The sequence below is a fragment of the Phyllopteryx taeniolatus genome, chromosome 20, assembly GCF_024500385.1.
Source record: "Phyllopteryx taeniolatus isolate TA_2022b chromosome 20, UOR_Ptae_1.2, whole genome shotgun sequence".
In the NCBI taxonomy this organism is placed as follows: domain Eukaryota; kingdom Metazoa; phylum Chordata; class Actinopteri; order Syngnathiformes; family Syngnathidae; genus Phyllopteryx; species Phyllopteryx taeniolatus.
In genome coordinates, this window is record NC_084521.1 from 9,119,208 (window position 1) to 9,136,780 (window position 17,573).

The following is a 17,573-nucleotide window of genomic DNA, read 5'->3' on the forward strand; positions in this document are numbered from 1 at the left end:
CTGCAGAGTACAAGGACATAGTGACTTTCCCTGTGATTACATCAGACTAAGCCATGGTGCAAGCCTCTTATTCCCTGTGCATCTCCATCAAACAGTAAAAGATATCCATTAAATCCCCACTGCAGCCAGACTTCTGCAGTTGGCTGCACTGTTTAAAAAAAAAAGAAAAGAAATAAAAACAGCACATGTATAACATGTCTGAATCCCTAAAAAGCTACCTTCTTTTTCAGAATTTGGCAGAAATAACCCATCTATCCATCCATCCATTTTCTGAGCCGCTTCTCCTCACTAGGGTCGCGGGCGTGCTGGAGCCTATCCCAGCTGTCATCGGGCAGGAGGCGGGGTACACCCTGAACTGGTTGCCAGCCAATCGCAGGGCACATAGAAACAAACAACCATTCGCACTCACAGTCATGCCTATGGGCAATTTAGAGTCTCCAATTAATGCATGTTTTTGGGATGTGGGAGGAAACCGGAGTGCCCGGAGAAAACCCACGCAGGGACGGGGAGAACATGCAAACTCCACACAGGCGGGGCCGGGGATTGAACCCGGGTCCTCAGAACTGTGAGGCTGACGTTCTAACCAGTCGACCACCGTGCCGCCTTAACTCATCTACTTTTCTTAAAATATGGTTAACAACTTAGCAGACAGTTTGTTTCACAAATGTTGAAAACTGTAGAAAGTGAAAGGTAAAAAGAAAATCATTTCATTTGAGTCGGGTACATAATATTTACGGCAGATTTTACGTGTGCTGAAAGTAGGTTACATTGCAAAGTTTGCATTTTGTTTGTATATAAAATAACTTGCATTGGCTTAAACATGATATTGAATGTTCAACAAACCTTCCAGTTTCTGATTACATGTATTTTTTTTTCTTATTAGCTGTGTGTTTGTGTCTTTAGCCTGTTGGAAGACCCATAACCTGCAACTATGACCAAGCTTTCTGACACTGGGCAGCACATTTCATTCCAGAATGCCTTGATTGTCTTGAGATTTCTTTGCACCCAGCGCAGGTTCAAGACCTAAAAAGGGTGTGACAAAAGTGTGCCAACAATTTTCCCTGTGCCATGTGTACAAAGAAAAGAACACTGTACCTTCTTTGAGACAAACAGCAGGATCAGTTATGTTCTGGAGTTGATTTGCTAAATCTGGCACAGAGTGTCTTGTACCTGTGCTGGGTGCAGTGAATTATCTCAAGACTATCAAGGCATTCTGGAAAGAAATGTGCTGCCCAGTGTCGGAAAGCTTTGTCGCAGTTGCAGGTCGTGGGTTTTCCAACAGGATAAAGACACAAACGCACAGCTAATAAAAACCAAGAATGGCTAAGAACAAAATTTGGGACTATTCTGAAGAGTCATAATGTAAACTATATATACTATTATAATAATATACTTTTGGACATCTGTGAAAGAAGTTGGAAAATACTGTCTGGAGAAGCACCCTTCAAACCTGAGAAAGTTGGAGAACTTTGCTCTTGAATTGTGGGCTAAAACACTTGTCAAGATATGGTACAAGTGTCAATGAGAGTTTCAGGATCCATTTTATTGCAGTGATTCCCTCAAAACGTTTTGCAATTGAAATATTAAGTTAAGAGTACCGTACTTTTTTGTCCATGTAATTTTCATCAGTTTTGTTTTTAAAGATAATTCTGTTGCACGACAAATATAAAGCAGTGCCTGATATTTATTCATTAATTTTCAGTAAATATTCATCTATTATTTCTTGTGTCAGGTTTAAGTTATTTTACTGATCTTTGTGGTTTTTTTTTTTTTTTTTTTTTTTTTATTAACAGAGGGGTACCAACAGTTTTTTCATGTGTAGTCGTGCTTTTGACACCCACCCATCTTCTTTACCGTCTATCCTCACTAGGGTCGCGGGCGTGCTGGAGCCTATCCTAACTCTTCGGGCAAGATGTGGGGTACACCCTGCACTGGTCGCCAGCCAATCGCAGGGCACCTATAAACAAACAACCATTCACACCCACATTCACACCTACGGGCAATTTAGAGTCTTCAATCAATCTATCATACATGTTTTTGGGATGTAGGAGGAAACCGGAGTACCCAGAGAAAACCCACGCAGGCACTAGGGAGAACATGCAAACTCCACAAAGGCGGGGCCGGGATTTGAACCCCGGTCCTCAGAACCAGTCAGCCGACATGCTAACTAGTCGGCCAGCGTGCCGCCTGCTTTTGACATATTACAGAAATTTGAATGAAACCAAAATATGTCTATTTTTAACTAGATTATCTTGTAAAAAGGAATGGAAGTGTTTCATTGGGCACATCTATCCAGCCAGCCAGCCAGCCAGCCATTATCTGTACCACTTGTCCTCATTAGGATCTTGAGTAACTTGAGCCTGTCCCAGCTGTCTTTGTGTGAGAGGCATGAAGAGACAAACAAGCATCCACCTTCACATACAAACCTTACAATTCTGTCTTCAATTAACAAGCAATTAGTACTCCGATGACAGGAGAAAACCCACACCAAGAGATCATGCAAATTTCACACAGAAATTCTTAAGATGAGATCCTGGAACTTCTCGACTGTAAGACAGATGTGCTAATAACGATCCAACCATGTTGCCCAACATTTCATTCCCTAAATTTATTTTAAGCAACCTGTGTATGCTCCTCAACTGATGTCATCAGCAAGCTTGCAAAAGATTTTCTTACCATACTACCTAATTTGATTTTGAAATATACTCAGTAAACAGTGGTCGTTTCCAAGCAAATACAGGTACCTTTCATAGTCCTAATCATATAATTTAATAAATGAAGAATATCTTTCAAAATTGGGGTGAAAATTATTATGCGACAAAAACAAATCCAGTTAAACAATGGGCAGTTTCAAAGCTCAACCTGAATTTGATTTTAGTGGTTAGTTAATAAATTATAAAATGAGTAACATTTGATGTGCCTAATGCGCCTAATTGTTTTTAAGTGCTGTTCTCATCATCCTCTTCAATATTATTCTTTGTATTTCATCTTTGTTGTTGCATCCACATTACTAAATTTTTTTTGACTGACTTAGTTCGGCACTAAGATTATTTTTGAAGAAAGGTTACAGAACAGAGGTTCAGCACCTCTCTGCTCTGTTGAGTGATGATGCATTTGACTAGTTTTTACGTTTTGTATAAATATTTACTATTTTATAAGGTAATTATAGTGAACGATGCCAACGCGAGGCATCCTCAGCACTAGTAGCAAGCTTGACCTGCTAAGCTAATGAAGATTGCTCTGTGTTTCTGTCGGCAATGTTTGTGTAGCATTTTTCTCTTTAATGATTGTAATAGTAAATACAGACCTACCAGCTTTACAGGAAGTGTTGCTCATTAACATGTCTTTTGTTTGTCATCGGGCAACGGGGTGGTTCACTTAAACTCGGTGCATTAGCTTTACATTTACTTTTGATTTGCATTATTTCCTTGTGTCAGTTGGATATTGTATTTGTGACCTTGAAAGCCATACCCATCTAACTGCTGTCAGAAAATCCCAGTTTCTTTTATTTCCTTCCAACTCTCCTGTGGTGTGCACGTGGTCACGGCCGACAACGGTGCACAATAAGGCGGCCACGTCAGCGTGAACACCCAGTCCCTTGACTGGTCTTTTTTTTTTTTTTTTTTTTTTTTTAAACTGTAGAGTATTTCCTGCCCTAAGAGTGTGTGTGTGTGTGTGTGTGTGTGTGTGTGTGTGTGTGTGTGTGTGTGTGTGGAAGGAAGGAAGGAAAGAAAGAAGGAAAGAGAAAAATAAAATAAAATAAAATGACCGGATGGAGCCCCTAAGGACGAAACTGTTTTGTGTTTCCATAGGTGACGGTGTCCCAAAAGAAAACAGCCCCTTCATCAACAATACAGACAATGATAAGAGCAGCAGCTATGATGGGACCAACATGGCACTTTTTGAAGTAAGCTCTTTTTATACTATATATAGACGGTTACACTTACAGTACGACTGAAGATATTTATCAATCATATTTCGTTCACCCCAAACAATGTGAAAATTATGTTTTTGTGTTCATTATTAAAATAGGAATTAAGAAATCATTCAAACGAGAAGTGAATACCATTAGGTTTTCGCTTATCTTTTTATTTTGTATGTTAAATCCTCCTTTTAATTTTGCAGGAGGAGATGGACAGCAACCCCATGGTGTCATCACTTCTCAATAAACTGGCAAACTACACCAATCTCACCCAGGGAGCCCAGGAACATGAGGAGGCCGATGACGATGAGAGCACCAAGAAGAAAGCTGTCAAGGTGAACTAGAGTAGCTCCATCTGTTCTATATACAGTATGTTTGAATCTTAAGGTCGTTTTTTTTCTACATAGGCAATTATTGTGTATTTTATTGACCTGGATAACGTAACACAATCTATTACCAATAATCTTATCTGTTTCTTGTTTTTGTTTTATTGATCTGGGGGTATGCACATTCTTGGTTTGGCCTGTGACCCTGTGATATAGGTCATGAGACAGAGGTCATAGTCTACAGTGTCTCTGAAGTTCATTACTGAGTCAGCAAGCTTGTGTGTTAGGTTTTTTTTTTCATACACAGCTCTTTCTAATGAGGATCTTTCAGTGGGCTTAAATTAGTACTCACCTTTAAAGCCCAGTTTCATCATTGCATTTATTTGCCTGACCTTTCCTTCTTTTCAGAGCCCTCAAATGGGAACCTTCATGGGCGTCTATCTCCCCTGCCTCCAGAACATTCTGGGGGTCATCCTTTTTCTTCGCCTTACCTGGATAGTCGGCACGGCCGGCATCTTAGAATCTCTGGCTATTGTTGGCTTGTGCTGCTCATGTGTGAGTATTCAACCAAAACGTAGAGGATTTGTTTCAGCTGCAACGTTGCTGGATTACAGCTGTAACAGAAGCTCCAGCCTTTATCTGCCTTTTACACAGAACCCAAAGCAAATTGTTCTTGTTCACAGCAGGTGTTTGTTTCATGAATGGACCAATACATTTTCTGGCTCAATTATCCATCCATCCATATTCAGTAACGCTTAAAACAGTCCTCTTCATCATGCCGTTCACATTGTGACAACATGAAACCAAGATGACACCTATCAATTGATCAACAATTCCTTGTCTTTCCAGGCTACAGAGATACAAAGAGACTGGAAGAATCACAAAAAGGAATAGAAGTGGATATCCTTAGACCTTTTTTGGGGATCAAACACCTGTTGTGAATTTTGCCATTAAGTCCCTTGTTAGTGAACAGCAAATTGTTTTATTTATCACTGAACAGACGGTAACAACAAAGTAAAGGTTACAGTGCATTTTAGGTTCATTCTGAAATGTCGTCCTAAAGCGTTTACACCTTTTTCTCTGTCCTTACATGCTTGGGTGTAGCCAATCTCGTTCATGGCTTGGACTCTACCTTCAAAGTCTGAAAATTGTTGGGTCTACTTTATTACACCGCCCCAGAACGGTGGAAAAATATTTTACAGGCAGTGTAAAAGGGGCTACTGAAAATATGACAAACTAATAGCATGCTGGCCTCTCTCTTAACATTTGTATTTTATCAACAGATTTAGTGCAGTCACATGGAAGATTATATAAATTCAAGTGCATGGGTTTTTGTCTGTCTGTGTGCCATAATGAAGGACCAACATTTCCACTCGATGTGCTTAACACATAATCCCTCTCCATCTGCGAAGTGTCAGAAAAACTGCGATGTGCACTCTCATACCCTTGCTGACATTTCCCAATTCCCGCAGACAATGGATTACCTCAGATTAATCAGGGAAAGTACATGCAGAAATCTTGTGTACAATCTCAACGGAAAGCTTTTTTCCCCCGCCTTCCTGAAGGAATGTTTCCTAACACATCATGGCCAATTGCATTCGCCACGAGTGAAATAAAATGATTGTATTTTAAATGACACAATATAAATGAAACAAACAGATCGAAACTGTAGAAGGATAAAATCCCATACTTAAATTTTGTCAGGAAAAATGTGCGTGATCTATTGATTTTGCCAAAGAGTCACTCAAGGAGATGTAATAGACACATTGATATGCGATTTAAATCTTTGGTGTGGAACCTTAGTGAGGCGTAAACTTCCACTGCATAGATTAAGTGCATTTGAAAGGATCCCTGTGTGTCACATTGTTGCTATTACATAATAACAGGACTGAGCTTCGTCCAATAGAGTAATGTTCATTTTCACTGCTTGGACCACTTTGGGTACAGTATCTACATGGTCTACCTGCTCATAGGTCATAGTTTGTGCTGTGCTCATAGGTCATAGTCTGTGCTGTGTAGTCCAACTAACCTTTAGTGATGGGGGAAAAAAGAGCAAAGGTAAAAGCAAATGTCAAAGCTTTAAAACAATTTATTGTATTTATCCCTAAACAAGACATGGTTACTCAAACTCTTCTATGATTCATGTTAAATTGAAACCAATGTTTAAAAAATATAGAGCAGCAACAATGTATAGCAACAATATTTATCTAGATTTCTTTTCCTGGTTACTTTCAACAAGTCACTTTTTGCCTGGCAGAATTCAATCACACTGACTTAAAATTGCCCCATTAGGAAATTACTGTTCTCCAAAAAATTAAACCTTCAGGATGAGACATGTTTACTTATATTGCTCGTTTGACAATTGAATCCTTGCTATGTAGTAAATATAAAATACATTTGAGAAAGAAAGAATAACAGTGCCATGTGATCGAAGGTCAACTGTGTTTTGTACACGATTGCTACAATTGTGTTTTTCACATGAATAAAATGTCATATCGGGTTAGACATGAAATGTGAGACTTTAGTAAACCAGAATTTTTTTTGTGCGTGTTATCAAACTTCCGACTACTTTGTGGTATATTGAGTCAGCTATTCCTGGTAGAGTACAAGTATAGTTGTATAGCTGCTTTGGATTTAAGAGGACGTGAGTGGTAAAATTAACAGCTAATTGGCTTTACTCGAGCTTGTCTGCCGTTTTAAACCGGATGGCTGACGAAGAGCCGGAGGTTTGTCTCGGTCATGGGTAGTCATGTCTTTCCGCCTGTTGGCCCTGCTGTGGTCCGCTTTCTCTTTCTCCACTTTTTGTTCTCTATTATCTCACCTTCACGTGTTCACCTCCCTCTTGTTCTGTTATTAAGTCAAGTTAAGCTCCATGTCTCTGTTATCTCGTGACCTGTCCTTCTTCTGCTGACGAAAATGTTGGCTACACAAGGGTTGATTTCACAGAAAAGCTTGTGTCCATTACCAATCCAAGTGATTTAGAGCATAAGCCTTTAAGATGTATTTGAACAGACTAAATGATGGCCTAAAACACCCCAGGAGGATCCCAACTCTTATGTATTATATAAGCATGCCAGCATTGAAAATGTATTGACAGCATCAAGGTGAGAGCTGAATGTTGTTGTTGATGGTGAACATTTTTAACCATGTTCCAAATAGCACAGTTCAATCATGAGTAGACATAAAATAAAACAAAATAAACAATCAATCTAGATGTTTTAAATGGAATGGTTACAAAAATCCCCACCATCTGTAATTGATTTGTGGTTTTGTTCCTGTGTTCTCCTTACAGACCATGCTGACAGCCATATCCATGAGTGCAATTGCCACAAATGGCGTTGTGCCAGGTATGTTGCTTACTCTTTCATTAATGAGTAATAGTTTAAAATGTTTTCCAACTTCGACTTCAACTTCTTCCACAGCTGGAGGTTCCTACTATATGATTTCCAGGTCTCTTGGCCCTGAGTTTGGTGGAGCTGTAGGTCTCTGTTTCTACCTGGGTACAACTTTTGCTGGCTCCATGTACATCCTGGGTACTATAGAGATTCTTTTGGTGAGAAAACACACCGTACAGTGTTATCACTAATTATTTACCTCTATGCTGATCTGCAACATGTCTCCGCTCCCTGCTCAGACCTACATTGTGCCTAAGGCAGCCATCTTTGTAGCAGAAAAGAAGGAGGATGCAGTTGATGCCCTCCTTAATAACATGCGTGTCTACGGCACGTGCTGCCTTATACTGATGTCCGTCGTTGTCTTTGTGGGAGTCAAATATGTCAACAAACTTGCTCTCGTCTTCCTGGCCTGTGTCATTCTCTCCATCCTTGCCATCTACGCCGGGGTCATCAAGACCATCTTCGAGCCACCTGACTTCCCGTGAGTCAAATTTACATCAGTGCATATGCATTCACAACTGTCTACGAGCCACAATTTCAAACTGGCACTGATTATAGCTGTCAAGCGAGTTTCATCAATGCCAATTAAATCTAGCAAAGTGCAGTACATGAGTAGTGTAGCTTCTCTCTTCTTTCACGTCATAGGGTTTGCATGTTGGGAAACCGTACCCTGCAGAACCAGAACTTTGACAAGTGTCTTAAGATGGACATATTCGATAATATGACCACTACCACCCAGCTTTGGAAGCTGTTCTGTAACGGACCCGAGCTCAATGCTACCTGCAACGAGTATTTCCTCAACAACAATGTGACCGAGATTCAAGGCATTCCCGGACTTACCAGTGGCGTTATTTCAGGTGTGAACACTTGTGTTTGGTTGATTTGATTGGAGTGTGAAAATGTTTGTCGCCTATTCAATGTCATGGTACATTTGTAGACGGAGTGTTATTACAGACCACTGATGAATCCCAAGTGGGATATAGTGTGGTTGTCTGACCATGCAATTCCAGTTTCTATTGCAATATATGTGCTCTGCTTTTTTACCATTATTTTCATTTTGATTAAAATAAAAAAATACACTTTTAGCTTCTCACCTACAAACTCCTCCATCACTTTATCTAAATGTTTTACATGGACATTTAGTTGTAATTAAATAAAAAAAAAAAAAAAAAAAAAAAAAGGATTACAGTGATGATGTGAGATTTTTTTGCAGGGGCTATAAATGCATGGTGATTCATTCATGAAATACAAGGGTTTCTTAATTTGTTTCTCTGACTCCTTTCAGAAAATATGTGGTCAGAATATGGCCCTCTGGCTATGTTGGTTGAAAGCAAGAAGTTGTTATCTGTGGGAGGAAGAGAGCCCACCGAGGACATCTACCTGCCCTATGTCGTCAATGATATTGCCTCCTTCTTTACACTGCTTGTCGGGATCTACTTCCCTTCTGTCACTGGTGAGAGTGGTACTAACCATGAACACGTAATACCGCTTGGACAGTAGTTTTTATTTTTAAGATTGTGGTCAAGGTTGTTCAAAATTGTGCTTTGTGCTTTTAGATTGTACCTTTTTGTTTTTGTGACCTTTCAGGTATCATGGCTGGTTCTAATCGATCAGGTGATTTGCGAGATGCCCAAAGGTCCATCCCAGTTGGAACCATCCTGGCCATCTTTACCACCTCTGTCATCTGTATCCTTTTGTTTTTTTACTCTGATACTGTAACTAGTTAGACGGATGACCAGTTATGCTGATTAAAAGAGAGCATACATAAATTTCTTACTTGTTTCATAGAGTCCAATGACCACACTTGTATAAAATCAAACACCTAGCAATGCATTTTACCTTTCTAAACATTTGTGGAAAAAGTGAGTCAATGAATTTGAGAGTTGTACTTGAATATTATTGTCTTTCCTTCTCGATATATTCTTTATTCTTATTCTTATGTAAGTGGTCTTGTTGCTAAGGGGAAGTGTTCATTGAGTGATAAAAACACTGCACAGCGTGACTCAGTAACTGCATTGAAGAATTACATCATCATTTGTGTCATGTGAAGTGGTGGAAATACCACTGTAGTCTGGAACAGTTGTGTGTTTGGTGGGAGGTACGAATCAAGCTTGAACGGGCGAAAACAGAAATGGCGAGCCTTCCAAGAGGTGTAGAAGGTTGCTTTAGAATGGAATGACTTTCTTAATCATAATCCATAGTTTTTCCAATAGAAAATGCAACTATTATTTCCTGTCACTGTGATGTCATGTTTCAATTTGCTGGGCTTATATTTTGTTGTCAGGAGAACTTGGAACAAGTTACTGTTTGAAAAGAGCCCCAATATACTGAAGCAGAACAATTGTATCACCTGTGCATGTGAAAGCAATGTATTCTCCTTAACAGTTTGCCTCAGATTTCACCTGTGTCGTGCTATTTGGTGCCTGTATTGAGGGTGTTTTACTTCGAGACAAGTAAGACTTTAACACACACATTGCAATATTCTGTACACATTTCAAAATCTGCTGATTAGAGTCATTTATTTGACCTTTTCTCCAGACATGGCGCTTTATGTTCATGAGAATTCCATCCCAGTACGCAGAAATATTTGCCGTTTTCTGATGAGTTACAAGGTTGTTGCAAATTATGTATCCTTTGTATTGAAATACTCTTTCAATCACTTTCTCCTCATTGCCCTGGTTAGGGTCACAGGTGACCTAGAGCCTATACTAGCTGACTTTGAGCGAGAGGCAGGACTGCTCGCCCGTCAATTACAGGGCCCACAACTGGGCAATTTTAAACCTTTAAGTAACCTAACATGCAAACTCCACACAAATAAGGCCACAGCCAAGAACTGAACCCAGAACCTCTCAATTGTGTGGCTGATGTGCTAATGTGTTAAATCCTATTGAGGCTCTTATCAGGTCAAATTGAGGTTGTGAGACAACTCAATACAATTCATATTTGCAAATAAAATTTATGAACGAGGTACAACGTTCGGGCTCACAGATGTCACATGACAAAAACGGATGTAAATCAAGTGTAAGATTCACATAACACCGATAGGGTGAAGAAAACCTTTCTTCTAATGTTCAAGTGATTTATTTGGAATACTGCCAACATGCCATTCCTACACGTTCTGCAGCTACACTCGCCTTGTTTTTCTTGTAGGTTTGGTGACTCTGTCAAAGGCAACCTTGTTATTGGCACGCTGTCTTGGCCTTCACCTTGGGTCATTGTGATTGGCTCCTTCTTCTCTTGCTGTGGTGCGGGACTGCAGAGTTTGACCGGCGCCCCACGCCTGCTGCAAGCCATCGCACGAGATGGCATAGTACCTTTCTTACAGGTGAGACACTTACCCCTGTGCAGTCAAAGCAGACAAGCACTTTGCTTTTAAACTTTCCCATGCGCAATTTTAGGTATTTGGGCACGGGAAAGCCAACGGAGAACCTACCTGGGCTCTCCTGTTGACCACTGGGATTTGTGAGATAGGAATACTCATTGCCTCTTTGGATGCCGTAGCTCCGATCCTCTCCATGTGCGTGTCTTTTTGCATAGTTTTTTTATTCCATCTTCTTGAGCCTTAATGCAGTAAGTCATACAATGGGAATCAAGATGATAAAAACATTTAACCTACCACCTTCCTACAGGTTTTTCCTCATGTGCTACCTGTTTGTCAACTTGGCCTGCGCAGTTCAGACTTTACTGCGAACACCAAACTGGAGACCACGCTTCAAATATTACCATTGGTCAGTGATCTATAATTAAGGATATTTAGACCCTACAATATGGAGAAGTTATTGAGTTATTATTAAGTCCGTTTAAACTTGTCAGATTTCCAACCATTGACTTAATTGATGTTCCTTATAATGTGTTGCCAATGGCCTCTTTCACTTTCAGTCACACTCAGACATGAACAACTCTCCATTAAGATTAATTCCACAACAAAGGCTGCAGACAATACCAGTCAACACCCTTGTGTCCTGAAAAATGTCATCCTTTTTCTCCAGTTTTCAGCTGTCCATTCTGAAATGGGTTTATTTGTTTCTCCACTAATGAGGCAAAAACATGACACCGGTTCTATAAATAGATGGATTTTGTAATTAGTGGATGAGAGTTGTTGTTTTTTTTCTTCCACAGGGCTCTGTCTTTTCTGGGAATGAGCTTGTGTCTGGCTCTCATGTTCATTTCGTCCTGGTATTACGCCATTGTTGCCATGGCAATTGCTGGCTGCATCTACAAATACATTGAATATAGAGGGTAAGAAAGACTTGTAATAGAGTACAATTTCAATATGTATTGCAATACTTTATACGCCCTGAAAAACAATCTATTTAGAGAGTCAAAAATCAAGTAATACATATTCACCATTTGACACAACAAAATACATTGCTAGGTGAACCCTTGACGAATCACCAATGCCCTATATTATGAATGAGAGTAGACGGGCCAGTAACTAATGCTGGTAGAGAGTTGTCAGCTACTGGACCGATGTGCATCCCACAATCTTTTACTCAGTTTTGTGGAAATCTGCATGCACAGTTCTGTTATCTGAATATTCACATTTTCTTTTAAACAAACAAACAAACAAAAAACTTTTCATCTACTATTTTTCAATTGGTGAGACTTGTGGTGCCATTTACACAAACATGAGGTTAAACATTAGTGGTAATTCTGTTATTTGTGCGCTTTACCAGGGCAGAGAAGGAATGGGGTGACGGCATCCGCGGCCTGTCACTAAATGCAGCCCGCTTCGCCCTCATTCGTCTTGAGGAGGCTCCCCCGCACACCAAGAACTGGAGGTACAGTATAGCCTGAGTCAACATCTGTATATCACTGTGGCGTCTGTTTCTGTGCTAGACTGGCGTAGATAAAATCAAGACAAGAATAGACTTAGAGTGAATTTGAGTAATCTCATTCTTCAATATCTAATTTAAACAGACTGATTTGATAAACCTTGATACAGACCTGTTCTGGCATGCAGACTGAAACCAACAGTCCAACTTATTGCTTTGGATCCAGAGCAAATTCTGACCTTTAAGGAAACTTCACCTCCTTTCATCTTTGAGACTGTAGCTCTATATTAATTGCTTTGCTGGGTACAATTAATTACAAATCGAAATTGAGTCATGCCTTTTTTACAGTATGTCCTGTTAGTAATGTTTTAAATAGTTTAACTACGTATGTAACTGATGGGTGTTTTTAAATATTTAAACTAAACAAAATGACCAATGCAATGAAAAATGATTTATTTATTCTTTTTCATAAATCCAGGCCTCAGTGTTTGGTGCTGCTGAACCTGGACTCAGACCAAGCGGTCAAGCATCCTCGCCTGCTGTCGTTCACTTCTCAGCTGAAGGCAGGGAAAGGCCTAACCATTGTGGGAAATGTATTGGAGGGAACTTTTCTCACCAAAGAGGCTGAGGCAAAGAAGGCAGAGCAGGTACAAGATAATACCACAACTTAAGAGGATATTCATATACAGTGTATATCTTTTCAAGTGTTTGTGTTATCATTATTATTTTTTTTAACTGTAATCCTCTCCAGAACATAAAGTCTTCCATGACAGCAGAGCGGACCAAGGGTTTCTGCCATGTTGTCGTTTCTTCCAACCTCAGAGATGGAGTCTCTCATCTTGTCCAGTCAGCCGGGCTGGGAGGCATGAAGCATAACACAGTCCTAATGGCCTGGCCGGGAACCTGGAAGCAGTCCAATGACCCACAGTCATGGAGGAATTTCATAGGTACAGAACCAGACAGTGAAAATGGGAATAGACATTGAAATTTTGATCTAAATGTGATCTTAAGTGCAATTCAATTATTGTGAGTGTATAGTATGAAAAGTGTGGCACGTTGTGGTATCTGGTTAGCACCCAAGTCATCTTTGTTAGGCTCCAGCTCACATGCTACTCTGAATTAGATATGCAGAAGAAAACTGAGTGATGGATTTAAGCAAAATATGGAATGCTTCTTAATCAAGGTTAGGAACGTTCTCATCAATGCTTTCATCCTGTGTCCATCCAGAGACTGTGCGGGAGACCACATCTGCCCACCAAGCCTTGCTTGTAGCTAAGAATGTGGACAGCTTCCCTTCCAACCAAGACCGCCTTGGCGAGGGCACCATCGATGTGTGGTGGGTGGTTCATGACGGAGGCCTGTTGATGTTGCTGCCCTTCCTCCTGCGACAGCACAAGGTTGGTGATAACATGACCATGTTTTAAAGGGGCTCTCTGGAGTGCCTGCTCACCCGTAAAGTGTGAAATTACACAATGAAGTAGATTCTTGTGAACTGCCTGTTTCTGAAAATGTGTCTTTCAACAAGTTGTTCGTATTTCGTTCCGATTGTGATGTCATAAACAAAAAGGTACAATCAATAATACAACTCCCACACCAATTTTCTCTAGCAATGACTTGACAGATAGGCTGGGCATATTTGTTTGTTGCACTGCATGCACAGGCCCTCACACGTTCTCCTAAGTGATTTGGCGGCTTGGTGATTAAATGATGTGCCTCTGACTGAAAATACAATTGATGCTTTTATGGGAGTTCAGGTTACTTTTCTTGGAAAGTAAAAGGTAGATTTGAGGCTCAGAACAGCTCCGCCCCATCATGGTAACAGAAAGGAAATTGCGTCTTGGCACAGGCTACAGTGCAGTGTTCTCCTGCTATTTCTGGTGGCTAGTGACCAAGCCCTGACGCAAATAGCAAAAATCCGCAAGTAATTCATGCCCCCTAAAAAGGTTTATAATTGCCTACTGATGCCACAAGATGCCAGCAAAGCATCCGAACCATTGGTACTCAAGATCGGTGCGGTCTCCCTCCCCTGGCACACTTGGAAGAGGTGACACAATTGCGGCACAATTGCTCGTACACACGCACATTCGTCCACAGTGTAGGCTTGTCATATGTTTACTGTAATGTGATAGCACCTTGCAAGTTACCATAGTAATGATCGCAGCCTTGCTTAATGTGAATGCAGTAAATACATGGTCACGCACAGGCATATGCAAGTGCAATAAATATGTCCTATTGTTAATGCTCATCATCATGATAACTGCCGGCTTACACAATAAAATTAAAAAGAACGACTTGAACTAATCCAGAGGGGGGAAAATAGCATATAGTAATGCAGTCCTGTATAGCGAAGTGATGGCACAACTAAACAGGTTGAATGCCGAATGCTTAAAATGCAGGGAGATAATGTATACAGCAAATAAAGCCCATTTATAATACTTTAATGTTAATGTTGTCTTCCCATCGTCCTCAACAATTCTCCCACAGGTGTGGAGAAAGTGCAAGATGCGCATTTTCACTGTGGCCCAGATGGATGACAACAGCATCCAGATGAAAAAAGATCTACAGACGTTCCTTTACCACCTGCGGCTGAACGCAGAGGTTGAAGTGGTGGAAATGGTAAGACCTGTTTGAGTAATTGCCATTAATTTCATATAACATTAGTCGAGGTTGTGTTTTTTTTTTTTTTTTTTTTTAAATCAGCCATTGAACTGAACTGATGAAACCTGATTAAAACTGGAAAGCCATCATTGTGACTCGTGTTGGTGATGTTTTGTTACTTCTCTGTGTGCAGCATGATAATGACATCTCAGCCTTCACCTATGAGAAGACTCTTGTGATGGAGCAGCGGTCTCAGATGCTGAAACAGATGCAGCTTTCAAAGACTGAGAGGGAGCGAGAGGTAAGGCCCACCATTACTAATTTTGTTACGCTCTTTACAATTTGCAAACTAACTGAATAAAGCTGTTTGGTTACGTGATTATGTGTTTGCATTTTTCTCGCTGTTGATAAGTAGCACACATCCAGCATCATCACACCTGATTATTGTACAAAAAGGATGTACAATCAGTTAAAAACAACTAAGTTCTCAACTTTATATCTATCATCAACATCAGTGTCACTCATTGAAAGTTGGCCCCTTTCCCTGTTTATCTGCCTTTCGGGGCTATGCCGCACGACTCAGATTCAGAGTATCACTGATGAATCACGTAACTCAATCCGGAGGAAGAACCAAGGTGCTGCCGAGTGCACAAGTCTCAGTCGGCAGTCCTCTCCAACGGAGGACACGCAGGAGGATGAGGTAGTCGATGTCGTCAACCCCACTGACCCTTACGATTAATGGCCTGGCTTCACAAAGTATCATCTTTGGCTACAATTGCCCTTGCTTGTCATTGAGCATTTTTTGCATTTTCAACATAAACCTTTAATGTCCAATTATTTACAGCTTGTATTCAAATAGGTTTAAAAAATATGTACTGTACTGCACACGGTTGCATTTCCTGCTATGGTCCAGACCAGAGAACCATATTATTAAGTGTGAACACAGCCTTTTTGTAGATATTGCCGCAAGAGTACTTTCAATCAAAATATATGAAATAAATAATGACCGTTTCAAAGTGAATGGATATGCCGAAGTTAGGTCAGGTGTGCTCAGTTTCAGTCGGGATTTTTTCATTGTTTTGCTGTAATCAGCCATGCTGAGCTTTTCTTAGCAGTTTGTTCTATACTGAACACAAGAAGAGCTCTGTTGTGCTTTGTGAATACCAATGTGTCACACCCCAAGCCTGCAGCCCAAGCCCTTATATCCAACCCACATTCAAATCACCTCAAAATACCTTGATGAAAGAATGGACAGTATTGTTACCAGAAGTGACCTCAAATATTTTTTTTATGTCAAATGCAATTTGCAACATCTCAGGTTAATTTGTCCTCATTTACTAACCTATATGTCAACTTAATAAATAGTAATCTGGTTGGTTTAACCTTCGTCTGAGCTGACAGTACTGTCCATTTTATCATACACAGAGTCAACACCCCATTTTCCCCCCCACCAATTTGTAATTGTAACTTGTTGTCAGAACAATGTTGTCATCAACAACACTGCATCATTAATTTTTCTCGAAATATAAGAAAATAGTTGGTGGAAATATTAGTGCTGTTTCTTTAATATTGTATCATGCTCTTTGTTTGATGTGTAATGTACTTTTTTAGAATTTCTATTACCCAGTGTTCTCCTCCTCAGTTTTTTATTCCCTCAATACATTTTACCATTTTGCGTTTGTTCCTTCGGTTGCCATCCCTCTCTGAATTGTGGGAAATCATCCAATCAGTCCATCATTCTTTCAACTTTTCATCTTTCTTGGACATTCTTTGTCTTTCTCTCTTTGTGCTACGTATTGCGTGTATCCTCTCTTCTCATATCTAATCTTGACCTATGGACTGCCTCTCTGCCAACCCACTGCGTATGTCTTCAACTCATCTCTGTCTCTGCTAGGCCCAACTCATCCATGACAGAAACACAGCCTCCCACGCCTCTATGAACGACAAGTCCGAAACTGGCCCTGAGCAGGTTCACATGACCTGGACCAAGGACAAGCTTTTCACGGAGCGTCATCGTAACCGCGAGTGCAACTCCAATGTGGCCATGAGAGACCTCTTCAACATGAAGCCGTAAGTTGCTGATAGTTGCTTAAAATACAATACATTTCATGAAAGGGTTGCTTTGACACATTCAGTAATGGTATCAATGTTCAAATGATAAATTGTGTTATGTTATTGAGGATTACTGCACTGTGCTTTCTAACACAATTGTATTTTTGGGATAATTATGGACTCTTTTCACTAAGGTCAAGACCAGATAGATATACACAGAAAGTAGCCTTAAGGAACAAGCACACTCACCGCTCAGAGTATAGACCTCATTTCTCCTAATAAATGCTAAAAGTAGTTATATTACAGCCAAATCCAGAACTTCCAGATTCATGTAAAAAAGTGATCATATAGAAACACAACAAATTAAAACCTCATCTGATATATTTGACAATAATATAAGAATCCAAGCCTGTTAAATTGGATCTTTCTATGTTAAATTTTCATTGCTGCCAAATATAGAATCTGGATCACCTGGTCCAGGTCCTGAAATAGATATTTACAATTT

The 17,573-nt window shown here is 40.1% G+C and overlaps 1 protein-coding gene across 6 annotated transcripts in view; it reads left to right on the forward strand.

The window, feature by feature from the left end:
• The window catches only part of slc12a7b (solute carrier family 12 member 7b), a 44,959-nt gene that overhangs the window by 22,344 nt on the left and 5,042 nt on the right, over positions 1 to 17,573 (forward strand). For 4 of the 6 annotated variants that reach the window (XM_061757617.1, XM_061757616.1, XM_061757618.1 and 1 more), the window contains exons 2-23: positions 3,813 to 3,907; positions 4,126 to 4,257; positions 4,657 to 4,803; positions 7,541 to 7,595; positions 7,671 to 7,801; positions 7,883 to 8,124; positions 8,289 to 8,500; positions 8,929 to 9,096; positions 9,231 to 9,329; positions 10,039 to 10,096; positions 10,794 to 10,968; positions 11,042 to 11,160; positions 11,273 to 11,371; positions 11,763 to 11,882; positions 12,320 to 12,424; positions 12,897 to 13,065; positions 13,170 to 13,365; positions 13,646 to 13,815; positions 14,903 to 15,034; positions 15,210 to 15,317; positions 15,600 to 15,716; positions 16,911 to 17,086. In XM_061757617.1, the coding sequence (XP_061613601.1) occupies positions 3,813 to 3,907; positions 4,126 to 4,257; positions 4,657 to 4,803; positions 7,541 to 7,595; positions 7,671 to 7,801; positions 7,883 to 8,124; positions 8,289 to 8,500; positions 8,929 to 9,096; positions 9,231 to 9,329; positions 10,039 to 10,096; positions 10,794 to 10,968; positions 11,042 to 11,160; positions 11,273 to 11,371; positions 11,763 to 11,882; positions 12,320 to 12,424; positions 12,897 to 13,065; positions 13,170 to 13,365; positions 13,646 to 13,815; positions 14,903 to 15,034; positions 15,210 to 15,317; positions 15,600 to 15,716; positions 16,911 to 17,086 (3,025 nt within the window). The remainder of the gene's footprint in view (positions 1 to 3,812; positions 3,908 to 4,125; positions 4,258 to 4,656; positions 4,804 to 7,540; positions 7,596 to 7,670; positions 7,802 to 7,882; positions 8,125 to 8,288; positions 8,501 to 8,928; positions 9,097 to 9,230; positions 9,330 to 10,038; positions 10,097 to 10,793; positions 10,969 to 11,041; positions 11,161 to 11,272; positions 11,372 to 11,762; positions 11,883 to 12,319; positions 12,425 to 12,896; positions 13,066 to 13,169; positions 13,366 to 13,645; positions 13,816 to 14,902; positions 15,035 to 15,209; positions 15,318 to 15,599; positions 15,717 to 16,910; positions 17,087 to 17,573) is intronic. The other 2 variants (XM_061757619.1, XM_061757620.1) reach the window with 1 other exon arrangement.